Genomic DNA, 23,474 nt, shown 5'->3' with positions numbered 1-23,474 from the left:
TGCCGACATAAGAATGACATAATTATTTTTAAAGTGATGATTCTAGAACCATCATGAAAGTTCTAATGGAATGGAAAGAAAATGGCTACAGAGAAGTCAGTTTTCTGTTTATTGCAATAGAAACTTTCAAGAGAATAAAAGATTCTGCACTAGAAGAGTATCAGAAAGAATCAAGATTTATTTGAAAGCTATTTTGGAGGCCAAACTAAAAACTTATGTTGACCAGATGAAGGACATGAGAGGGGAAGTGTCCAAAAACATCTTTAAGATTTTAGCCTAAATAATTGACTGTCAGAGGATGGATGATGAGGCTGTTCATCACGTTAGTTGTATAGTTCTTTGTTTTGAGCGGAGTGGAGTGGGGATGTCTTCATTTTATTTTTAAATTTACTGAGTTCAAGCTATCTTTGAAATTCAGTTGATGGACTAGTCAAGCCAATTGTTTATTATGGGATGGGGCATCTGACCTCTGTGACAGTAAACCAGCGGGGGACTTGGAGCAAAGGAGACTGCTATTTTAAACCCTGTGAAAAACATTTTCCAAATTCTCTCCATTTCTACCTAATAAACATGCTGCTTTCAGTTTGTTTACCTGAAATATGCTCTCTGTAAGGTGTATTGATTTGCATTTCAAAAATTTGCCCTCAACTATCAAACTGAACAGTACTTTCATCTGTGGGCTTCCTTTTGTCAGTGCAAAGACAGGAGGAAAACTGTTAAAATGTAAACAGAAATTCTGTTTCATTGGCTCAGGTTCCATTTCTTTTTATTTCTTGGCAGTGTTAGACTAGTGCCTTGTACAGGTTTGTTGAATTTGACTTTGTGTTCCCTGCTCTGAACATTAGCTGAAGAATGCACACACTGTCAAAGGGAAGCAGAGTGGTAAAACAGCAAAGTGGTAAAAATCTATTTTATTCAGGAACTATTTCAATAAAGGAAAAGAGAACTCATTGTAAAACTGGACCCAGTTCCAAACACAAGGGAAAAGCAGGGCTTTATAGGCAAGGAGTAGGGGTGGGCACTGTTGGATGGAAAATTAGAAGGAGGAAACATCAAGAGGAGAGAGAATGCTTGCTGAATTAACTTGAAAGGATTCTTGCTGAAAACAGGCCACCATTATCATACACCAAGAGTTGCCCCAATAAATTTAATTACATTTTTTAGAAGATTGGAGGATAAGGAATTTAATCTGATATTGAGAGTGATCAGATATCAAGGATGGGAGTCTCAACTAATCTGAGCAGGATTCTTGCTACAACCAAGGTACATGCATAGCAAGGACAGGGGCCAAGGTCAATGCCTAGTTGAGAAGAGGACTCAGAGGAGTGTGACTCACCTTTGGTCAAGGATAGAGTTCTCTCTCTCTCTCTCTCTCTCTCTCAGACATATACCACACAGAGAAAAAAGGGAGAGAAATATTATACACTATTTTTCCCTAAGTTTGTGCCTTTATTTCAGAATGCCCTTATCTCCTAGTAATTAGCAATGAAAATACACACAAGGAAACTTTATAAGGGGAACATTGAAAATGTATTATAAATAAATAAATAAAAATATATATATAAGAAGAATGTGGAAAATTTATGAGACACTAAAAACAGCAATAAAAATTAAAGGTTCTAAATAACATGGATTAGGCAAAATAAAAGTGACAGACACTTTCAACTGTGAAAAGGTAAGGATAAAAACTGATATAATACTTTATTACCAATAAAGACCTCAGAAATTATCTTGTTACTGTGAAGATGAGGAAGTTAAATACCAGGGAATGTATAGGACCTTTAGTAAAAAGATCTTCCCAACCAGTACCAACTATTTAACCAGAAAAAGCAAAGGTCCTACCTCTAGTTTACATTGCCATTATACCAAGAGCCTTCTTATGTTTACTTCAATATGGTTTTTATTAAAATACACTTAAATTGAACATATTTATTCCAGAGAATTATCTGGCATTATTTTTCAATCTAGAGACATGTTCTTCCTCTAGATCGTTTTCTTATTATCATCATTTTGTGGTTCATGTTGTGTAAATTAGTTACTCACAGAAATAAGTCACTCATTAGAACCTATTAAAAGACAGATGGGATACATTTGTGACTATCTTATTGTGAAATTGGTGGATTTTTATTAAATTGAATTTATTTTTTTTTCAGCAATGACAATGCAGTTTATTAGTCATCAGTTTCCTGATTACCATGACCCCACTATTGGTGAGTAAAGCCTTTTTTCTCCTTTAGCTCAAGTAAAGGAATTCTAAATAAGGGGCTTATAAATATTGTTGACATCTATGGAAAACAAGAAATGTGTTGTACACGATGACTCAGTACAAGCACACATTAATACATAATATGTAAGCTACCACAATAATAGCTTCAAGAAGCAATATTTGTCCTTCTTGCCATGGCCTCTCATATTTTCCATTTTATTCTATTTCTGATTAATGATGGTTGGAATACATTAAGCTGATCTTGATTTCAGGGTTCAGTAATGGAGCTCTACTGCATGATGAAAAACTATGTTCTGGAAAACATAACTGATGTGACTGTGTGTTTTTATTTGCTCACTGTATCAGTGTCTGTATCTTGCAGTACGGAAGTAACCATGTTAATGGTACCTTTGGAAAGGACTCTGAGTGTGGATGTAATTTTGTTCACCCTCCTCATTTTGTAAATGAGGAAACTGAGACCCAAAGATTCAAAATATTGTTAGAGTAGAAAATCCAACCATGTTTCATTTTTCCATCAAATTTTCTTTTTATCACATCACTTGGGAACACATTTTCCTCCTTGATCAAAACAGAAAAGATGTCTTTAACACTGCTTTGCTCATTCAAAGAGCTACTTTAAAGAATCAGTTGAAAATTTCCAAGCAGCGTCTGTCATAGCATTCTTTGTCTAGAAACACATTGGCATTGGATACACATAAAGCATTCTTTCATGGTCTAGAAAAACATAGCCTCTGGACCCCTCATGTCTGTCTGCTTGTTTAGACTGTGAGTTCTTTTGACTACACCTCCTCCCTCACCCTTTTTATTTACTCAACCTGAATATGTCTTACCCTCACCTACTATGGGTATGATCCTCACCCAGCAATTTTAATCCAAGGTTCTACTATGAATATAAAATGTCATTCTATAAATAATTGTATCTCTTCCTGCAAATCTTTCAGGGTGTGTGTTTGAATATTACTACTGAAACTTAAAAACTGTACTCATTTTTAAACTTCCCATAATTCAGCAAGACCTCTTCATCAGTTAAACTGAATTAGTATGATTTAAGTGCAGGCAATTAGGATGTTGTTAATGAGAAAGCACTTCCTCAAGGAGTTGCATTTTGTATCTGAAGCAAAAATAATCACTTTGTAAAATTTTAACAGTGACTAACTACAGTTCATGTTTGATAATTCTCTAAATCCATTTCTTCAATATCTTGATTCTGGAATGTTGGTAACTTGTATAACCTTTTATGAGTTACACAAGAGGAGAAATCTCTGAGCAGAAGCTTTGAATCTTTTATCTTGTTGGAAAATTTTACTGTATAACATATCCTTTGTGAAACCCAAAGTCACTCCATTATTTTCCATCATTACTTAAGCTTTATGCACACTGCTGTTTCAAATACCTGCCTTTTGCTCACTAGACTCTCATGTCTAATGGCTTGAGTAGGGCAGTGTGTGTGAATAAATCACCAATGGCTCCTTCAAAAGGAATAAAGGAGAAGAACGTAATGGTGACTCCTTTAGGTATCCATGAGGCACATCCATCATTTGAGATTCCATACCAACAAAGAGCTGAAGTCATGCCTTTGTATGATTATAAATAAAATAGCCTTAGAAATTTGAAAACAGAGACACAGAGTCATTGATTACTTTGAATATGATTTTCCTATCATTTCATTTTTTGGCATCTCTAATGGAAATATTTGTTAGCAATTTTCCACTGGTATCCTGCTCCAGGCAGGTGAGAGTCCCAAATAATTTACTTTTCCCCCATTCAAGCTACATAACTATAACTCAGTCTGGCTGACTTAATGATCCCTCAAGAGGAAATTCATCTTTGTACAGTTTGAAAATCACACAAATTAGAGAAGAATACACCTATTAGAGATACTTATTTCCAAATGTATATAGTAAATGGCCATTTTTCAATCCTTGTTCGTACCTGTCATCCAACTGACTGAGGTTTTGAATATTTTTTCTCTGAAATCTTTGAAAGATTTGTATGGTTTTATTTTCTCCCTATATTCAGCTTAAAATTGTTTTTCTTTCAAATATACATCAATTCTGAAAACTTAGGTTCCCTTTAGGATTGATTAGAATTAGGCATATTATCTGCTACCAATGTTCTTCCTAAAGAAGTAATTGTTCTCCTTATATACTGGCCACATTTTCAAAGTCAGTAACCAATATGTCTAGCTTACATAAATCCACAAAAATACCTGTGAAATGGATATTGGAAGGTGTTGATTCTATTCTTCTATGTGAGAAAACCTCACTCAAAAATTAAGTTCCTTATAAAAGTATAACATATGAATAAATTTAAATTTAATCTTTAAAATAGACTATCTCTAAGTATTAAACATTGTGATAAGTATGCTTTGCTTTTTCTACAGTAAAATCATAAGGGAACTAACAAGAAACAAACATTTTGACCAAAGGCCTTGATGTCTAACCTTTCATACTAACAAAGGCACATGCCATTTTTAATTAAAAATAAATCATTAGGGGTAAGCATTGTATGCAATTAAATCAACAAAAAAAGTTTAAATGCCTAATATTTACAAAGGAATCTGTTTATCTTCAAGAAATAAAAGATTCAAATAGCACAATTCAAGCCTTTGAGGGATTTTTATTTCACACAAAGATATTTACAATATCTTGGAAGATAGTTATTATTATAAGAAAGGAGCAAAGTGCTAAGGTGTTTTAAAAGAATAGAGGTCAGTGACCCTCTCTCAAGTTGCATTTACTGTGATTTAGGATCACAGCTTCCTACATGTTTTAAAAGCCAAGAAACCCCCTCCCTCCAGCCTACAACAGAAGATCCTTTGGGCAAGATTTTCTGAGAAGTCTAGTCTTAAAGACTTTTGAGAAAATGACCTAGGGCAGTTTGTTTTGATATGTCCTTTTAACCCGATTATAACTTGCTTGAAATTAATAACTTTATTGTATTTAATGCCAATTTAATATGAATTAAATATCAAGTTAAGTTGTTGATTTCTTTTCTGCAATAAAATACGGTGTCCCTTTCGCAAAAACCAACTGTGTGTGTGTGTGTGTGTGTGTGTGTGTGTGTGTGTGTAAGGGGGAAGTAAAGATTTGTGAGGGACTGGATCTTTAAAGATTGGGCAGGACCCACTAGCAGGGGTGTCCAACCTGTGGCCTGTGGGCCACATGCAGCCCAGGGTGGTTGTGAATGTGGCCCGAGGCAATATTGTAAGTTCACTTAAAACATTATGAGATTTTTTGTGTGATTATGTGTCACAATGTATTTAATGTGTGGCCCAAGACAACTTTTCTTCCAGTGTGGTCCAGAGATGCCAAAAGGTTGGATACCCCTGAAGTCTATAGCTACAGTCCTGTACTCTTCTCTGAGACGAAAATGAGTATTTCAGAAAGCCTACTTAACTTTTACATTTAGGTAGCTCCAGGGCAGACAAAAGTAAACACGTCCCAACTTTAACTAATAATTGATTATCCCTAGTATACTTCCTTCAGGATTCTTTACGATGGTAAAGCCCTTCATGTACCAGAATCTCATACCAGAAAACTGACAACTCCTTGTCAGTTTCAATTTCTACATTAAGTCATTCACTACTCTGTTGTTTCTACCTTCTACAAATATCTTGAATCTGTCCCCATCTCTCCATAACCTCTGCTGCCTTCTTATTCTTAGCTGCCCCCATTTTCAATTTGGACTAATTATTCTAATTGGTTTTAACACAGAATCCAGAAATATTTTTATGAACACAAACTTGGAGTACTAAACAATTGCTATCAATTGCTTAGAGTGCTATCAGTTATTTTTAGAATAAAGAATAAAACTCCAAGAATGGAGCCAGTACTCTCCTGGTCTTGCTAGGAGACCAGCAAGTTACTCTTTGCGCTTGCTTACACACTTGCCAGGCGCGACCCCTTTGTGGTGCTTCATCTGCAACCACCTGCATTCAGATTCACAAACCAACCAAACCCCTTTCTGCTTTAGAACATATTTGCACATATTTGAACACACAATATTCTTTACCTGTCTTCGCTGCATTTTGCTTGGTTAACTCATACTTTGGTCAAATTCCAGCTCTATATTTCTTTCTCAAAAAAAAAGCTGCCTTTGAGAGTATTAAGCTAAGTGAAATAAGTTGGACAGAAAGAAAAATAACATCTGTTTTAATTTATATGTGGAAGGTAAAAAACAAAGCAAATAAACAAAACAGAAACAGACAAGAGATTGATAGTTGTCAGAAGGGTCGGAGTTAAATAAGGTGATGGTGTTAAGTAGTATAAATTGGTAGTGACAGAATTGGCACAAAGATGTAGATTACAGCCTAGGGAATACAGTCAGAATTATCATGAAAACTATGTATGGGCCCAGGTGGACACTTGGAAGCATTGAGGGGCTACTTTGTAAAGTACATGACTTTCTAATTGCTTTTCTATAAATCTGAAACTAATACAGAATAATACTGAATATAAATTGTAATTGAAAACTAAAAATCAGTCAATAAAAGAAACCCCATTGACTACCCAAAATAAAATAAGTCTGCCTTTTATGCATTCTGTCAGAACCTTGAATATCTCCTGAGTATCATTTATTTCTGTGTAAGAGATTTTAGTTAATTATCTATTTAATGAAGGTATCATGAGGATAGGAACCCCCAATACATTATTCACTAATGTTTCCCCAGATCTGATGAGAATGCCCGGCATATTACAGTACCTCCTTTCAGATTGCTGGCCTGAGTGCTAGCCTGCAAACCAGAGGGTCAACTGTTTGATTGCTAGTCCAGGGCACATACCAGGGGTGCAGGCTAGGTCCCCAGTAGAGGGTGTGTGAGAGGCAACCACACATTGATGTTTTTCTCCCTTTATTTCTCCCTCCCTTCACCTCTCTAAAAATAAATAAGTAAAATATTTTTAAAAGAATTTTTTAAAATAGTGCTCAATAAATATTTGTTGAATAAAAATGGATGAACAATATATTTCTAAGAATATTTATCACTTTTAGATTTTGCTACCATTAATTTCAGAGTCCAAGAGAGAAGCTAAACTAATCAAAGCTGTGCTGGTGGTCTTTGGTAGAAATTCCTTATGTATATTAATGACTATTTCTTAACCAAAAATAGTTACCAGAAGATTTCTTTGAAAAATTAGAAGTACTGTGATAATATGTTATTATTTCTTCTGGTTTGTCTTTTATTCTCCTCTTCTGCTTCATCCTCTCCATTCAATAGTCATTCATTAACAAATATTTTGGGGGCATCTATGATATTTAGGCTTTGTACAAGGCACAGGAATTAATGACACATAAAATTAGGCAGAAATGTGTTCTTCATTGATCTTCCCTGCCTGATTTTATTTCATATTTTTTAAAGCTAATCATATTTCTTTATCTAGAGTCCAATTGTCTCCTTTTCTCATTGCATTAGGATGACTTGAGGTCATTATATAAGTATAGCAAACTTTGATTAGAGTAAACTGGACTTAAAGGGCCTATTCAATAGTTTCTTTTTCTTATGGGGAAAAAGAAACCAGCTTTAACAAACAGTTCAGTAATGTTATCACTTTATTAACTTACCTGGCCATTAATTTATTCAAGTACTCCCAGTGCCCAGAAATTCAAATGACCAAGAAGTTTCTAGCTATGGCTACATACCCAATTTTCAAAGAACACATACTCTTGTAAATGACTCAGCTGTGAATGCTTTTCTTCTTTCAGTGTTTAAACCTCCAATTTCACTTCCGAGGCATGAATACTGCATAATACACTCATTTGAAAGATTTATGTTCTTCCTGAGCAATTGGTAAGAACTGTAACAAGCTCCACAGGGACAGAATAAAATGTCATGTATGGAGTTAATTTTGCTTGAATGATTTGGGAGGCTTGAAAAACAAGGACCTCACCTGAGCGGCAAAGTACATGAACAGTATGGACAGTTCATCTGTAGACAGTGCCATGTCTAATGACTGGTATTATACCACACTGCACAAGCATGAAAAATATCAATGTGAATAGGCCAGTATGCGACTAATGCACCACATTAACTGTATATTTCTTAATATTTCTGGTGGGATACAAAGTCCCTAAGCTCAGGATTTTAGTGTGTTTGAATCACACTGAAATGGCCTGCTCAGTGTCTAAAATGGATACTAATAGAGTCACTTCTTTGTGTCACCCCAAAAACCCCTGTTAAAATGTAAATTCTTAGGGGAGAGGTAAAGCCCAGAACTATTAGGAGTCATTTATAACATTAACATAGATTAATGTATTCAATTATTCTAGTGAGCCAGCCAAAAGCTGTGGTCTACAGAGCTGCACTGAAGAAAGAGCATGAGACTTGGAGAAGGGAGGGGGTGTCACTACCAAGCAAAAGAAAATGCTACAAAATAGTTCTTGAAGAAAATCAATGCTTACAAACTGAAATTTTTAAAAAATATATTTTATTGGTTATACCATTACAGTTGTTCTATTCTCCCCTTCATTTATTAGTGACTCTGGAATGGTGAACATAGGAGAACAAAACAAAAAAATTAGGTATGAACCAGAGAGACCAGAAATGTATTCTGCCTTCACACTGGCCCCTGATTTTCTTTCCTGACTCATCCCATAACACCCTCTAGTTTGCTGTGCTCCAGCCACACAGCAATGGGCCAGATAATTTATCATCTTGGCCTCTTTGCACTTGATTATCCCCTGGAACACTTTTCCTAGATACTCACAGGACTAAGCTCATTACCTACTTCAGGTCTTTCCTTCGGGTTCAGATACTTACACTGACCACCACCAGAACTCATGATTACACCTTCTGTCATCTATCTATTTTTCTCATAGCATAGAGTACCATCTTACTCTGTAGGTACATCTGTGTCGCTTAGCTACAACATAAACTCTACTAGGGTCACTGAAGTTTCCCAAAAACCCAGATCAGTGTGTGGTTCATAGCAGATGATCAACAAATTAGATGAGCGGATGTCTAAAGTACTCACTGGCCCTTCAACCTTGAATAAATTAGCATATATTGCTGACCTTTTCTCATCTACAAAAATTAGGCGATGACACTCTTTCCTATAATTGTTTTGTGAGATAATGTAGAAATATAGCTATAACTGCTTCACACTCTATACAAGACCAAAGGAACATTATGATTTCCTCAGTAGAAATCAATTGAACTGAAGATAAAAATGGTAATAAGGAAAGCTGTTAGGAAAAGACCACCTAGATTTCATTCTTTTTTTTAAAAGGCCCAGAAAGGATGGCAGAGTAACCACAATGAAAATTTATGAACTTACAATGATGTTATTGTCATCATCACTACAATTACTCAAAGCATGTATGATTATGATATTTTCTGCAGCCGTCCTTACATAAAAGAAAAAAAACACAATTAAAAATCCCTGATTTAGCCTTGGCTGGCATAGCTCAATGGATTGAGTGCAGGCCTGCGAACCACATGATGGCGGTTCGATTCCCAGTCAGGGCAAATGCCTGGGTTGCAGGCCAGTTCCCAGCAGGGGACTCACAAGAGGCAATCATACATTGATACTTCTCTCCTTCTCTCCTTCCCTTCCCCTCTAAAGATAAATAAATAAAATCTTTTAAAAATCTCTGATTTAATAAAATAAAATTTTAAAAAATGCCAGATATGGGCAGCATATCATCTCCATGATGGCTCTCTTACATGGAAATACAAAAGTTGCCTGTCTGGCATTGAATCAGCACAGAGGGAGTTAATAGAACAGCAAGTTTAGTGATAGGCTAAGAATGCAGGACACATCCACCAGGGCTGCACTGCTTTCACTGAAGGCTACACAGCATTTCCTTCTTAGCATCAGCATAGTCTGTGAGTGAGATCATTCCTGGAAATAATTGAAATAACACTTGTTGTTTTCTCAGCATTTATGATAAATCAATTGCCTTCTGAATGCATGAGACATTCATTGTTGATATATGCTAATGCAATCTTATTTCTGTTGAGTTCTCTGCGTTAGAGGTAATTCCAATTCTTTCCGGTTGCTTTGCCTATCAATATTCTGGCTTATGTCCATTCATTCTTTCATGAATAATTAATAAGCTGGGCACTTTTCTTGGATCTACACTACAACAATGGATGAGGCAAAGTCCTCTGCCCTCATGGAGATTAATTTTGGTGGAGAAGACAGATAATGTAAATTTACCAATAAACCTCTAACATCAGGAGGTTAATTTGGGGACACATTTCACTTGAGTTTCATCATGTGTATTTATTTGATTTGCAATAATTTTTGTGTGTAGTCAGGTTCTTGCTAGCTCACTTGATATGGCTTCCAGAAATACTCCCACCTCTTTAATAAAAAAAATAGATAGAATGTAGAATAGGAAATTAGGAATAGGGCTTTAGAAGTGGCCCTTGCAGCCCTGGCTGGTGTAGCTCAGTGGAATGAGCGTAGGCCTGCAAACCACACAGTCATGGTTCGATTCCCAGTCAGGGCACATGCCTGGGTTGCAGGCCAGTTCCCAGCAGGGGATGCATGAGATGCAACCATACATTGATGTTTCTTTCCTTCTCTCTCCTTCCCTTCCCCTCTAAAGATAAATAAATAAAATTTTTTAAAAAGTGACCCCTGCAATAAGTAGCCCAGAAGCTATAGCTTCATTAGTGTCATGATCTATTGGTCTCTGAGAACCTTCTCCCTCTTTCCTACCCCTGCAAATGCTAGGGACAGTGTGAGAGAAAGAGAGGCAGAGTGAGAGATGATGGTAGTCTGACACTCAAGCGTGATTACTTGGAAGAAAGTTCACATATCACAAAATAGTAACACTGCAAGTCTGAACTATACCATCTACTGTTTTACAGTGTTCATGTGTGTGTGCGCAGAGAATTGTCTTCTTAGTGTCACCCAAATTAATATCATTATTGATTCATTATAAGTAATGTAAACATTATACAGCTAAAAACTAGTCCTACAACTTTCATAGGAAGAAAGTTGGAACTCTCATAACTGGATACCATATGATTCCCCGCACTGTGGGGAGATGCCTATATCTCTACATCTGATTTCTTGGATGCATTTCTTCACCTCAAAAACAGAAATAGTAATTTCCTTACCACATAAGGCTGTTAGAGGATTAGTTGAGATAATAGAAATGGGGTGGTTAGCATAGTTAATAGCATACTGTGGTCATTCCATAAATATTAATACTGTTAGTACTAAATAAGTAAATCTTATTACTAACCATTGCTGTTGGAGGAGGTCATCAAAGGGGGTATCACCACTGGTTAACCCATGATCTTGACCCAGGCGTTAGGAAGCTCCTCACTCCCTTCTCTGTTCATGAAATGAAGGTTCTACACACCTCCCCCAACTCCCATAGCTGGAGTCATTTCATGGATGCAACCTTGAAAGAGCAATATATTTTTGAGATCATCTGGATGGTACACATCACTGAGCCCCATTAAGGCCTCTATGTAAATTCTTAAGAATTGCATGAATGGGGTGATCTACTCATCTTGTGGCTGCCAAAACAAGCCTCATAAGTAAATTCTCATATATATTAAATGTAACACCTACCAATCTGGACTAGCCTGTTTCTTTCTTCCATTTCTCTTTTTCTTTCGTGTACAGGGGCCAATTTTTGAAGTAGCAGTTGGTGAGCCAGCCAGGAGGTGTAAGGAATGAATATTGAGAAAGAGGCATTAAGGGGGAAATCCTGACTCAGCGATGACCTTCATGGGGGAATGGTGGCCCATGTTCTAGATACATGTAGACTGTTCTTGAGTACAGGGACGTGCCCCAAAACACCAGCTTGTTCACTTGAGGAACTCTATGGAAGGGAAGGAATGGCTGTGCAGTGGGAGAAGTTCAGCTGTGACTGGTACCCAACTAGAGTCTGAAGCTCAAATTAGAAAGTTGAGAAAAGAGGTAAGGTAAGAGAAAGACTTGCCATTGTCCACTGATCTGCAAAGTGGGAGATCAGGATAAGTCGGATAGCTTAGCATGCTGTTTTGCAAATCCAGGAAAGTGCAAACTGCTGTTAATTAAGGTCTCAAAACGTGTGACAAAGCCTGATGAAGACAGGGACCAAGAGGTGGAATTTCTGGCAAAATGGAGAGAGCCAAGAGGAGGATGTTATTGTGATTGATAACAAAACAGATAAAGTGCTCCATGCTAACCGACCACTAATACAAAGGAAATGTTAAAATAGTAATTACCCTAGATTTCTAATAATGGAGATATGAATATAGCCCTAAACTCCTGGGAGAAAAAAAGTTGCCTTCTTTCTCTGTTCCTTGGAGATGTTGTCTTATCACGTCTTTGAAATGTAAGTATCCCAGAAGGTAATTAAAACACTACCTAAAGTTGCTTGAGACTGAAGGAAAAAAATGGGCTGGAAAATCTTGCCCCAAATCTAGACCATAACTGCTACATTATGTAAAAATAACAACATTCTTAAAATTAGTCTTTCAATAGTTTTCAGATAGCATCATAACCATGGAAACTTTTAGTTAACCATCTGTGATGTTGACTATATCTGGGAGCTGATTACAATTATCTGTGGTCAACCTAAACAACCAGAGACATGCAATGATTCTCATTTCATCTGAATATAGATGCCCTCGAGGAGAAAGGTGTGCTTATAGCAAACACCTCTCAACATTTTCTCTGCTTATTCCATGGTTATAATAAGTGGGCCCTTAGTATGAAGTCAAATGACTTGTATTTAGATTTTGCCTTTTTGTCAGCATTTGTTTTAAAGACCCCTTTATATATTCTATCCACTCTCAATGAACAATCTTGCATAAATGATTAGAGAAAAAATATTCATACTTGTATGTCCTAAAAATTGGCCAGTTGCTAATAAATGCAATATATGAAATAAAAATGTTTTAAGTGTACCTTACAAGAGTTAACACAATTTACATTTACCTCCCTGAATTCATGCATGTTTAAAAAAGGAAAGTGTGACTACATAGAGAAACATTAGAACTGTAACATACCTCTTGGCATTTTCAAACTTTTAGAGGCATTTAGAATCATTTACCCAGTGTCACATGTTTAGAAATTGTAGGACTAGAATCCAAATCTGTATTTGTTTGACCCCCAATGTCAGAGTATTTAACTAATACCTTCTAATTTATGGCCTCTTCAAATGGAATCTTTTTATTAGTCATGGCTGATTCTACTTAATGTTTTTAATTGGACTAGTGTAATTTTAACTACTATGTTGAAATGATTTCTGGAGAATAAAGAGGTTGGCATTTTGACATTTCATATCAAAGTTGCCCATATCAGCATGTGTTTACTCAGCATGAAATGAAGACATAGAAAGAAACATTTAGAAATAGTTGGTTAGTTTGACTTGTGTGAATAATCAAATTGAACATGTCATACATATGTCCATGTCCTATAATTTGCTTTCTTTGATTAAAGACAGCCCCACAGTGGGATGGAAGCTAAAATTAGCTATCTGGAAAATTAGTTTGAAAACTGTCGAGTACCACACACTAATGTGAGGACCTATTTTTCTATTGAAGACAGTTTTAAATATTTAATATTTTTATTTTATTAGTCATATTATAATGACAGTAATTCAATTTTCCAGACATGCATTTTATTTATGAAGGTCAAAGGTATTTGCCCAGTTATTTGGGGTTAGAATAATGCCCTACATATGAAAAGTTGATTCATCTTTATGCTTACTTGGCTATTTGAATATTTTATATACTTAAAAAAACCTCATTTTATTTATATTCAGAAGCTAGATGATAGCATTTAAAAAAATCAATATTCGTTTTTCTAAAGTCCTGTGCATCTAGGAATAGAGAAATCTTCCTTAATCAAAATAAAATTAACTAATTAAAAGATCCCCATCAGTGGATATATGGGTCCATAGAAGACCACTGTAAGAATAAGGCCAGGGCTACAATGATCAGCTTGTGGTTGGTGCTATAACTTTGAACTTTTATATATTGTCATGAGTCATGCATGTTAGCCTTATGCCAGGTATATTTATTTTTCAAGTTGTATGTTTTAATTGAATTACCCCTTTATCCTCTCTTCACTGTTACCTTTTTATTTTTTATTGCATTCTTCTTTACCATTTAGTCCCCTTAGACCATTCCCCCTACAATCAGCACACTGTGGTCCCTGTTCATGAGTTCTTTTTCCTTTTTGCTCAATCCTTCCACCCCCTATCTTTCCTGCCCTTAGCTGTCATCTGCTCTCTGTCTATGAGTCTGTCTCTGTTTTGCTTGTTCGTTCAGTTTGTTCACTACCACCTTTTTAAAGAGTTGTTCATACTACCTATCTGTGTTTTCCAAACTCCTGTTCATTCCTCAGGCCACTCTAATCTGGTTTCCACAACTGGTACTTGACTGAAGAAAAACCAAGTCATCACTGTGCTCTAAATCAAAAGGACATTTACTAGTCTTCATTTTACTCAGCTTCTGAGGGATAACTGTCACTGTTTAGGCCCTTTGAGAAGTAAATGTCATCTTCCTTTGTTTTCTTCAAAGTCATAATCTCCTGATTTCTTACTTATTTTAAGGAAATCCTTGGCTGCCTTTGAAAAGTCATTTTTTTTAATCTGGCCATTACATTGAAACACTGCTCAAGGCTTAATCTTAGACTTTCTCCTTACTATTGGCTCTGTCCCCTGGCAATCTCCCCCATTATCAATATGCCTATGATTATTAGGAGAATGTATCTTCTAATATCTGGACTGGTTACTGGACATTTCTGTTTGGATGTCCTGATACATCTCACATTTGTTTCAGGTTAAGCTCATGATCTGAGCCCTATTATTGCCCCTTTTGCAGCATCCATTGTGTCAGTGAGCACAGTATTCGACACAGTAATGCAGGAAGTCAAGCACCAACACTGGGAGTCACCTTTGACCTCTCTTACTCCTCCCTCATAGCTATCCCATCATTGACCTACTGATTGTAAATTCTAAATATTTTTAAATACATTTTTACTATCGTAACTGCTACATCTCTTTCTTGAGTTACAGCAATAGCTTTCTCGCTGAGGTCACTATATTCACTCCACCCATTTCACCCATTATTTATCTCCATCATGCAAATAAAATAATAATTAAAAATAAATTGTAATTATATAATAATGCATGTCTATACTAACTTCCAAAAAATTTAAATATTAAATCTTCCTTTAACCTTTCATTTGCAATATTCCCCTGACTCCAGAGATAATGACTACTATTGGTTAGGAAGATGAAATATGGCTGCACATAACAGCATATTAGGAAAAAAGGATAGACTGACTGTAGTATTGCTCTTATGTATTTTTAAAATTATTTTTTTATTCATGTTTTATTTTATTTTTTATTGTTCAATTATAGCTGTCCCAATTTCCCCCCATTGTTCTCCCCTGCCCTGCCCACTCCCTGCTCCTTTTGTCCACCCTGTTATCCATGTCCATGGGTCCTTCATACAAGTTCCTTGACTAGATCCTTCCCTTTCTTTCCCATTTTCCCTCTCCCCTTTCCAGAGACTTTTATGTTTTTTAAAATATGTATCAGATTATGTGTAACATTCCAAAACTTGTCATTTTAAATTCAAATAATGGTGAACTGGAGGACTTGCCATCACGTGAAGAGCTACCTCAATCTAATGAGCTAATATATGCCATTTTATGTTGTATCACACGTATCATAGTTGTTTTGATGTACATTTATAGATAATTATACTCATTTCTAAGTTATGGATAATTAACTTTTAGCCATTTTCTAAGGCAGGACAACTTATTTATTTCTGGTTCTCCCTTATATAAATAGTAGCACAATGAACATTCTCCTTGGGCACACAGGTGCTTTTATAGGGAACATTCTGATAAGTGTAATTGCTAGGTTATAATTCATGTGAATTTTACATTTTAATAAAAATTTAAAAATTACACTCTGAGAAGACACAAAATTCCATGACAGCAAACGATAGTTTATAATTTTTATGGCTTGCCTAACACTGAATATTTTCATTAAAAATCCTTTACCAAGTGAATAGAATATTATGTCATATTTTTGGCTATTTTAAATTATTAAAATAATAAGATAGTATATACAGAGTGTGTACAAAATGCAAAGCACTGCTCATTAATTACCATACAGTAACCACGCATACAACTGCCACACAGCTAAACCGGGCACATTGTCAGCGCCTCAGAGGCACCCCTCATGCCACCCAGCAAAGGCTGCTCTCTCTAGGACCCCAAATGGCCCTCACATTTCTTAATAGTTTTAAATCTAAAGAAGTATACCAAACATTTGTTATAGTTCAGACCATTTTACTTATGCAAATGGATTGTTCAATCTATATTATTCTGCATCTGGTCCCTTACATTCAACATTACATTTATGAAATGTATTCATGTTATTTCACATAGCTATAAAAATCATTAATTTTTGTTTATCTAGTTTATGGTACTGTGCAGATTATTGAATGTTTTATTATTATCTATATAAGTAACATGCCCTGGCTGATGTAGCTCTGTGGATTGAGCAAGGGCCTGCAGACCAAAGCATTGCCAGTTTGATTCCCGGTCAGAGGACATGCTTGGATTGTGGGCCTGGTCCCCAGTACAGGGCATAGGAGAGGTAACCCCCCGTTGATGTTTCTCTACCTCTCTTTCTCCTTCCTTTCTCCTCTCTCTAAAAATAAATAAATAAAATATTTCTAAAGTGACACATATGAGAATTTCCTCCACTTAATCAGATCATTCTTCTTTTTACTAGGTTAGTCTAATCCATTTTTCAGTCCAATTAATATCTTTTTTTTTGTCTAGTGGTATATTTAGACTAATTTCTGCTATCCTATTTTGAATTTTCTACTTACCTTGATATTTTTTACTTTCATTCCCACTTGTCCTTCCTCTTTTCCTTCAGGTATTACTCAAAGTTTTTAACTCACTGAGGGTTTCTTTCTGGCAAAGTTAGGGGGTTATTTATTATATTCTTAAAAACCTGTTTCCTGTTTTTAATTATTTCTAAATGGTTGGGGCAGACCATTACGCACTTCATTTTAAAATGAATGTCTCCAGAGTGTTTTCTTTTTGATGATTCATATATGATCATATCTTCACATACATTCACAAAACACAAATACACATATGCGCACATATACACTCTTCTTTCTGCTTAAGATTCTTTAGTGACTGTCTTAGTCATTTGGAGCTGGAAAAAATTACCACAAACTAGGTGGTTTTAAATGACAAGTGCTTACGTCTCACATTTCTCGATTCTAAATGTCTGAGATCAGGATGCTGGTGTGTTCAGGTTCATGGTAAATGGCCTCCTCGTAGTTTACAGATGACCATTTTGGGCTGTGTTCTCACATTATGGAAAGAGAGCTAGCTAGTTCCCTGGTGCCTTCTTATAAGGGCACTAATTCTATTCCTGAGGGCTTCACCCTCATGACCTAGTTACTTCCAAAAGGCCTCTTTCTATATGCCATTGCATTGGGCTTAAGGTTTCAACATATGAATTTGAAGGTGGGCATGCACATTCAGTCTCTTGCAATGACTTCCCTTGGCATTTAGGAGAAAGAAATTCATATATCCTACTAAGCTGTACCTGGGCTGCTCTTTGTCAACCTTTCAGGCCTAACAGGGTGCCACTGTCTCCCTTGTCTCTCTGCCCTGGAGCAATACTGTCTTTCCTTCTGTGCTAAATCTCAGTGCCTTTCCTTCATCCACAGTGCCCCTTCATAAAGTGATCTATAAGTTTAAAGTATGTTCTCATGCCTTGCTCTGCCTCTGCTTCTGCCTCCATTTTCTCTGCTTTGCTTAGGTACATCTATTCTTACTTCATAACTCATTGAATGTGTTACCTCTTCAAGGATAAGTTACCTGACACTCCCTTCAAACGTGAGGCACCCTGTCTTCATGAATCATCTTCATGATTATTGGTTTCATGAACATCTTTTTTTTTAAGATTTTACTTATTTTTTAGAGAGAGGGGAAGAGAGGGAGATAGAGGGAGAGAAACATTGATGTGTGAGAGAAACAACAATCTGTTGCCTCTCACATACTCCCAACTGGAGACCTGGCCCGCAACCCAGGCACGTGCCCGGACTGGGAATCAAACCAGTGACATTTTGGATCGCAGGCTGGCACCCCACTCACTGAGCCACCCCAGCCAGGGTGGTTTCATGAACATCTTTGCATTGAAAATCCCAGTGCTTCTCCAAGTAATGGAACTTTGAAGAAACTCAATTTGTATCTGGCGAATGAACTTAGATATTTTATGTTTAGTTGTCAGAAGAAGCTTAATGACTCAGATATGGCGGAATTTCATATACCCCGTCTAGAGCTGATGAATTTTGAAGAAGCTAAAAAATACTAAAAAGGTATTCAAAAGAAAGAATCGTAGGGTCTGTTTTCAAAGTCAGTTTACCTTTTTCTTATTCATCCACAATTTTAATACACTTATTTTGTCAGTTTTCAAGTTTTGAGAATTATTTACCAAAAATTTCAGTAGCATAATAGATCATACACATGGTCACTCTTACACTACCAAAGTGATAGCTTTGAAAGCGGTAAGCAGTAAGTCAATAAAGTCAAAAGAGGCAATAAGTCAAAAGAGCCTAATGCTTTGGGTCCAGTTAATACAGAATAAAAGTTATGTTACAGGAATGTTGCAAAAATTTTGGCAGCATACTGAAAATATCCTTGCTGTCTTGGCCCCAAATAATCACACTTTCTTTTTTAGAGTTGTACTTTCCTTTTCTGAGTTCATCTGCAAACACTAGGAAGAATAAATTTCATCAGTGGATAATGAAAGTTTAACATTCCACCAGTAAGAATGAGAAATTGCAAGAGCAGCAACTCTTAGCCCTGGTCCCCAGACACTGTATCACTAAAAATCACTGGGAAAATAAAAAATGATTGATAGAGGTTTGTACTCATCACACACATGCATATTTGCTGGCTAGGTATATCTCATACTCTATTTGCTTTAAAAACCAACCAAGCAACCATTGTGGTTGATCACATAATACCGTGACAGTTTGTAACAAAAGTACCAGAATCATGCATTCAAATAAGATTGCTTCCTTCAAAGTCATCATGTTGAATAGCCATCATTTTACTGATGCTGCAGCCTTTGAAAACATGGCTGTGTTGTGTATAGTACACACACACACACTGGACAGGTTCACTCTTTTTTTAAAAAAATTATTTATTTATTTTAGAGAGAGGGGAAGGGACGGAGAAAGAGTGGGACAGAAACATCAATGTGTGGTTGCCTCTCATGTGTCCCTCACTGGGGACCTGGCCTGTAAGCCAGGCATGTGACCTGCCTGGGAATCGAACCAGCGACCCTTTGCTTCACAGGCCTGTGCTCAATCCACCAAGCTGCACCAGCCACGGCTGGACAGGTTCACTCTTAAAGAAAGGGCTTGAATTGTGGGACCTGGGGATGAACTAGAGGATGAGTTTGGAGGAGTGCATTTTGAACCAAAAACAATGTGTGCTAGTGCTTCTCCCCACTTTTGTGCCTTATATTCAACTAACATTAGAGCTTATGTGTCAGAACTCAAATGTTTATGTCAGTAATCCTGGGGTTAGTGTGCAGTATCTTCATGTGATGAATTTTTTTAGAACAGTCTGTTTTGAGCAGGTTACTTAACCTTCTGGGACCAGAGTTTCTTCAATCATAAAAGTTGATTAATATCTATCTTGTCAAAATATGGGGGTGTAATGAGGATTGATTCAAATAGCATATGTAACTTGACATTGTAAACTATCAAAATTCCTGATCTAAAACTTACTTTAGTATATATTATACCATATAAATATATGATAACTTTTGTCTATATCTAAACTAACACATTATATGTATGTGTGTGTATATTAAGCTACCTTATCCCTGGCAAATGGAATATAAAAAGTAAAGCCAATAAATAACATTTTTTGAGGAATAATATTCTAAAAGTCAGGAATGGGAAGAATAAAGATACTAGCATTTACATTTCTATAAGTTTAACTGAAATCTGAAAATTTATTATTTTCCTGTAGGTCTTCAGAAGTATAGTATACAGCTGTGGCTGGTGGAGCTCAGTGAATTGAGCGTGGGCTTGTGAATCACAGAATCGTGGTTCAATTCCCAGTCAGGGCACATGCAGGCCAGTTCCTAGCAGGGGACTCACGAGAGGCAGCCATACATTGATATTTCTCTCCTTCTCTCCTTCCCTTCTCTCTGAAGATAAATAAATAAAATCTTTTAAAAATATTTTAAAAAGAAGTATAGTATACAAATCTTTCAGAGTAAATGATCTCTGCAATATTTTAAACAAGACGGCTCTATTGTATATCAACTGAAGTTTAAAATGCAGCTCTGAAGAGGTCACATACAGATAATACTTTTCCCATTTGAAATACACTGTGATTTTGATTTATGGAAGCAAAGAGAATAAGAAAAAGGAAAAGCACTTTCTAAAGGCAATAAGATGTTTTTCCATTGCTCTGCAATACAGTAAATTGTAATCAAATAGTCTTGACCTTTATACAATTATGTTCAGTCCGCAACAATGTACATTTCTAGACAACACCATATAAAAAAGAGAAACATGATGAGCATTGAAAATCCTTACATTTTAATATTAACCCCAGTACAATTGGTGTTCCTCATAGCTGAGCTCTTCCTAATGCTCTCCATGGTGCAGACTGAGTCCAGCACAGGCAGAGGAAGAATAGGCAGTTACCCACTGAAGTGATTGCCAGGACACCAGAAGTCTGTTGGACCCTAAACCATCTATAACTTATACAATCTTTCATTTGCTATCAAAATATTGATGTTCCTGATTAAAACACAGAAGTATATTAAAAGGGATGTGAATCAACACTATTGAACATTGTAAGGAAAGAGCATTCAAAATATATTATTTTTCTAGAATTTCAGAAACCCAAAACGATCCCTCTGGGTTAGAAAAGACTCAAGAAAGCGTTAGGCACATAATACTGGAGCTGACCCCAAAATCACTTTCAGATTAGTGGTGGGAAAGGGATAGTATTTATGTGTTTGGGCAGAGTAAACAGATAAAAGGAACAAATACATGTCAGTGGAGTTTCATGTAAATTTCTTCATTAGGTCTAGGAATGGTTCATTTTCAGGATCAAAAACTCCTCGTTGCCTGATTTTAACTTATGTTATTTCTCTTTACCACATTTCCTCAGTCTAAACTTGTTTGAGTTACAATAAAATAAGAGATGGGGGAAGGTTATGCAATTCATGCCAGATATTACAATTCCCCCTCCCCATCCCCAGTTCTTTTCTTATCCCACTCTGGTGCCTCATTCATCCAGCAGCCTGAGGGACTTACCTGTCTCTTATCTGTCTCTGCTTTGTATTGCACTAAAGTAAGAACACTGGCTGGCACCCTTGCTTGTTTTATGGGACTCTTGCCCACCTCTCTGATTTCATGCTGCACCCTGTCCCACTCTATCCCTTGCCCATTATTCTGTAGTCAATATCAACCTTATGCTATATTTTGAACACACCAAGTTTGATGCTACCCTGGTACCTTCACCCAGGAGTTGTTTCATCTACCCAAAGACTCTTCTACCTATGATCCTTGGCTGAGTCATTTTTGTTATTCAATTATCATCTTAAATATCTTCTCTTTAGAATCCATCTCTCTAGCTTTATAAAATTTTCTGCATAATTCTTATTAATATTTGCTATTTTTCTTGGACATATATTGTTTCATTGTCTATTACAGAAACAAGGCATTTGTCTCTCTCTGAGCTGTATCTTGGGGACACAATTGCCTGCAGAGCAATTGAGTGTTCTCCCATCTTTCTTGCTAACTCATGTCAAGTTGAACATGTAGAAATGTTCCCATGACAGTACAGTTACCCCTGTATTTATTTTCTATTTCATTCCTGAAAACTTAGCCACAGCATGGAGCTCTGGTATGTATGCATGTGGGTGCATTTTAAAATAAAAAATATATAAATTTCTTCAATTAAACTGGTAGTGTACCCACAAATATACAGAACCAAGATGTCCAATGACCATTCTTCCTTTGAAACAGAATGTAGCCTGGGACTTTCATTGAAATTCTAACCGTTTTTAAGGAAACACTTTTATTTACTTTTCAAGAGTTTATAATAATTATTAATGACTCCAACCAGAGCAAATTGCTGCAGAGGAAATGAAAGTTTTAGGATTATGCATGAGCTGAAATAATTGTCAATTAAATTGAGATGATATGAAAGGCAGAAAAAACAGAGCTTAATTTTCACATTATGCCTGAATGTTCAAGGAATAAAAATTTGTGAAGTTCAATCAAATTGTGAGACGTAGAAGAAAAGAATAAAACATAATGGTGAGAACACAATAAGGTACCTCTTCAATTTCCTCATTATAAAGCCATTTTTACATGAACTCTCTTCTATTGGAAGACTAAAGCCTAATTCAAGTTCAATAGCAATTGCTTATTATGAGGAATTCCCTACAAATCTGCAGTGTTTTCTTCAGAGACTGGGGATGAAGTTTGTGAAGTACAACCTTTGCAGGGTGACAAATACTCTGTATTGATTAGTTGAAAGGTTTGGTCTGAGTAGTAAGGGGAAATATTTGTTGATGCACATTTTAACAATTAATTATACTCACAAATGGAAAAGAGTTCCTACATTGCAGTGGATATGGTTGTTTCTGGAACAAATGAACTAGCATAATGTATACAGCATGGAACCACTTGGCAACAGCTGGGAGAGATAATCAAGTCTGGTGGTGGGAATAAGGCCAACATGACAGAGTGGGTGAAACTGGACAGTTTCCAAGGTGCTCATTAATCACGTGACTAATCTGAAAATGAATGCATCATGCAAATTAAAGGTGAAAATGACTTCCTGGTTTGGAGAGATACCAGCCTGTGAAATCGTGTGGATTCTTAACACTGCATTAGACAGGGGCACGGGATGTGTTGGTGTCATGCTTTAATTGGAATACGATGGTGGGCGGGACGTGCTTCAGAATTAAACATCAATTTCCATAAAATTTAGTCTGGTTAAAATGGAATCCAGTGATGCGGAGAAGCATTTCTGAAATTGTCTTTAATAAGACTGTGGAAATATTCAAACTGTTCAAAGAAGAAGTGGGGAATGGTTACGAGAATATTCCAGAGGCCTAACGTCTCTAAACGCCAGCAATGACCAGCTTTCTGTTTCCTGACGCCTTTCTTTTCCTGTTGAAGTTTATATTGTAAGTGGAAGCATTTTACCTATTTAAAGGAAGTCGGCTTTTCCCCCTCCCTGCATAGATGGCA

General features: G+C 36.3%; 1 protein-coding gene across 2 annotated transcripts in view; it reads left to right on the top strand.

The window, feature by feature from the left end:
* RIT2 (Ras like without CAAX 2) overlaps positions 1-23,474 on the top strand; it is a 292,704-nt gene that overhangs the window by 71,141 nt on the left and 198,089 nt on the right. For both annotated transcript variants that reach the window (XM_037037027.1, XM_037037036.1), the window contains exon 2: positions 2,154-2,210. In XM_037037027.1, coding sequence (XP_036892922.1) covers positions 2,154-2,210 — 57 coding nt within the window. The remainder of the gene's footprint in view (positions 1-2,153; positions 2,211-23,474) is intronic.

Source organism: Sturnira hondurensis, unplaced genomic scaffold, assembly GCF_014824575.4.
Source record: "Sturnira hondurensis isolate 20B ecotype Veracruz unplaced genomic scaffold, ASM1482457v3 Scaffold0001872, whole genome shotgun sequence".
In the NCBI taxonomy this organism is placed as follows: Eukaryota; Metazoa; Chordata; class Mammalia; order Chiroptera; family Phyllostomidae; genus Sturnira; species Sturnira hondurensis.
This window is presented reverse-complemented; position numbering and strand designations above follow the sequence as displayed.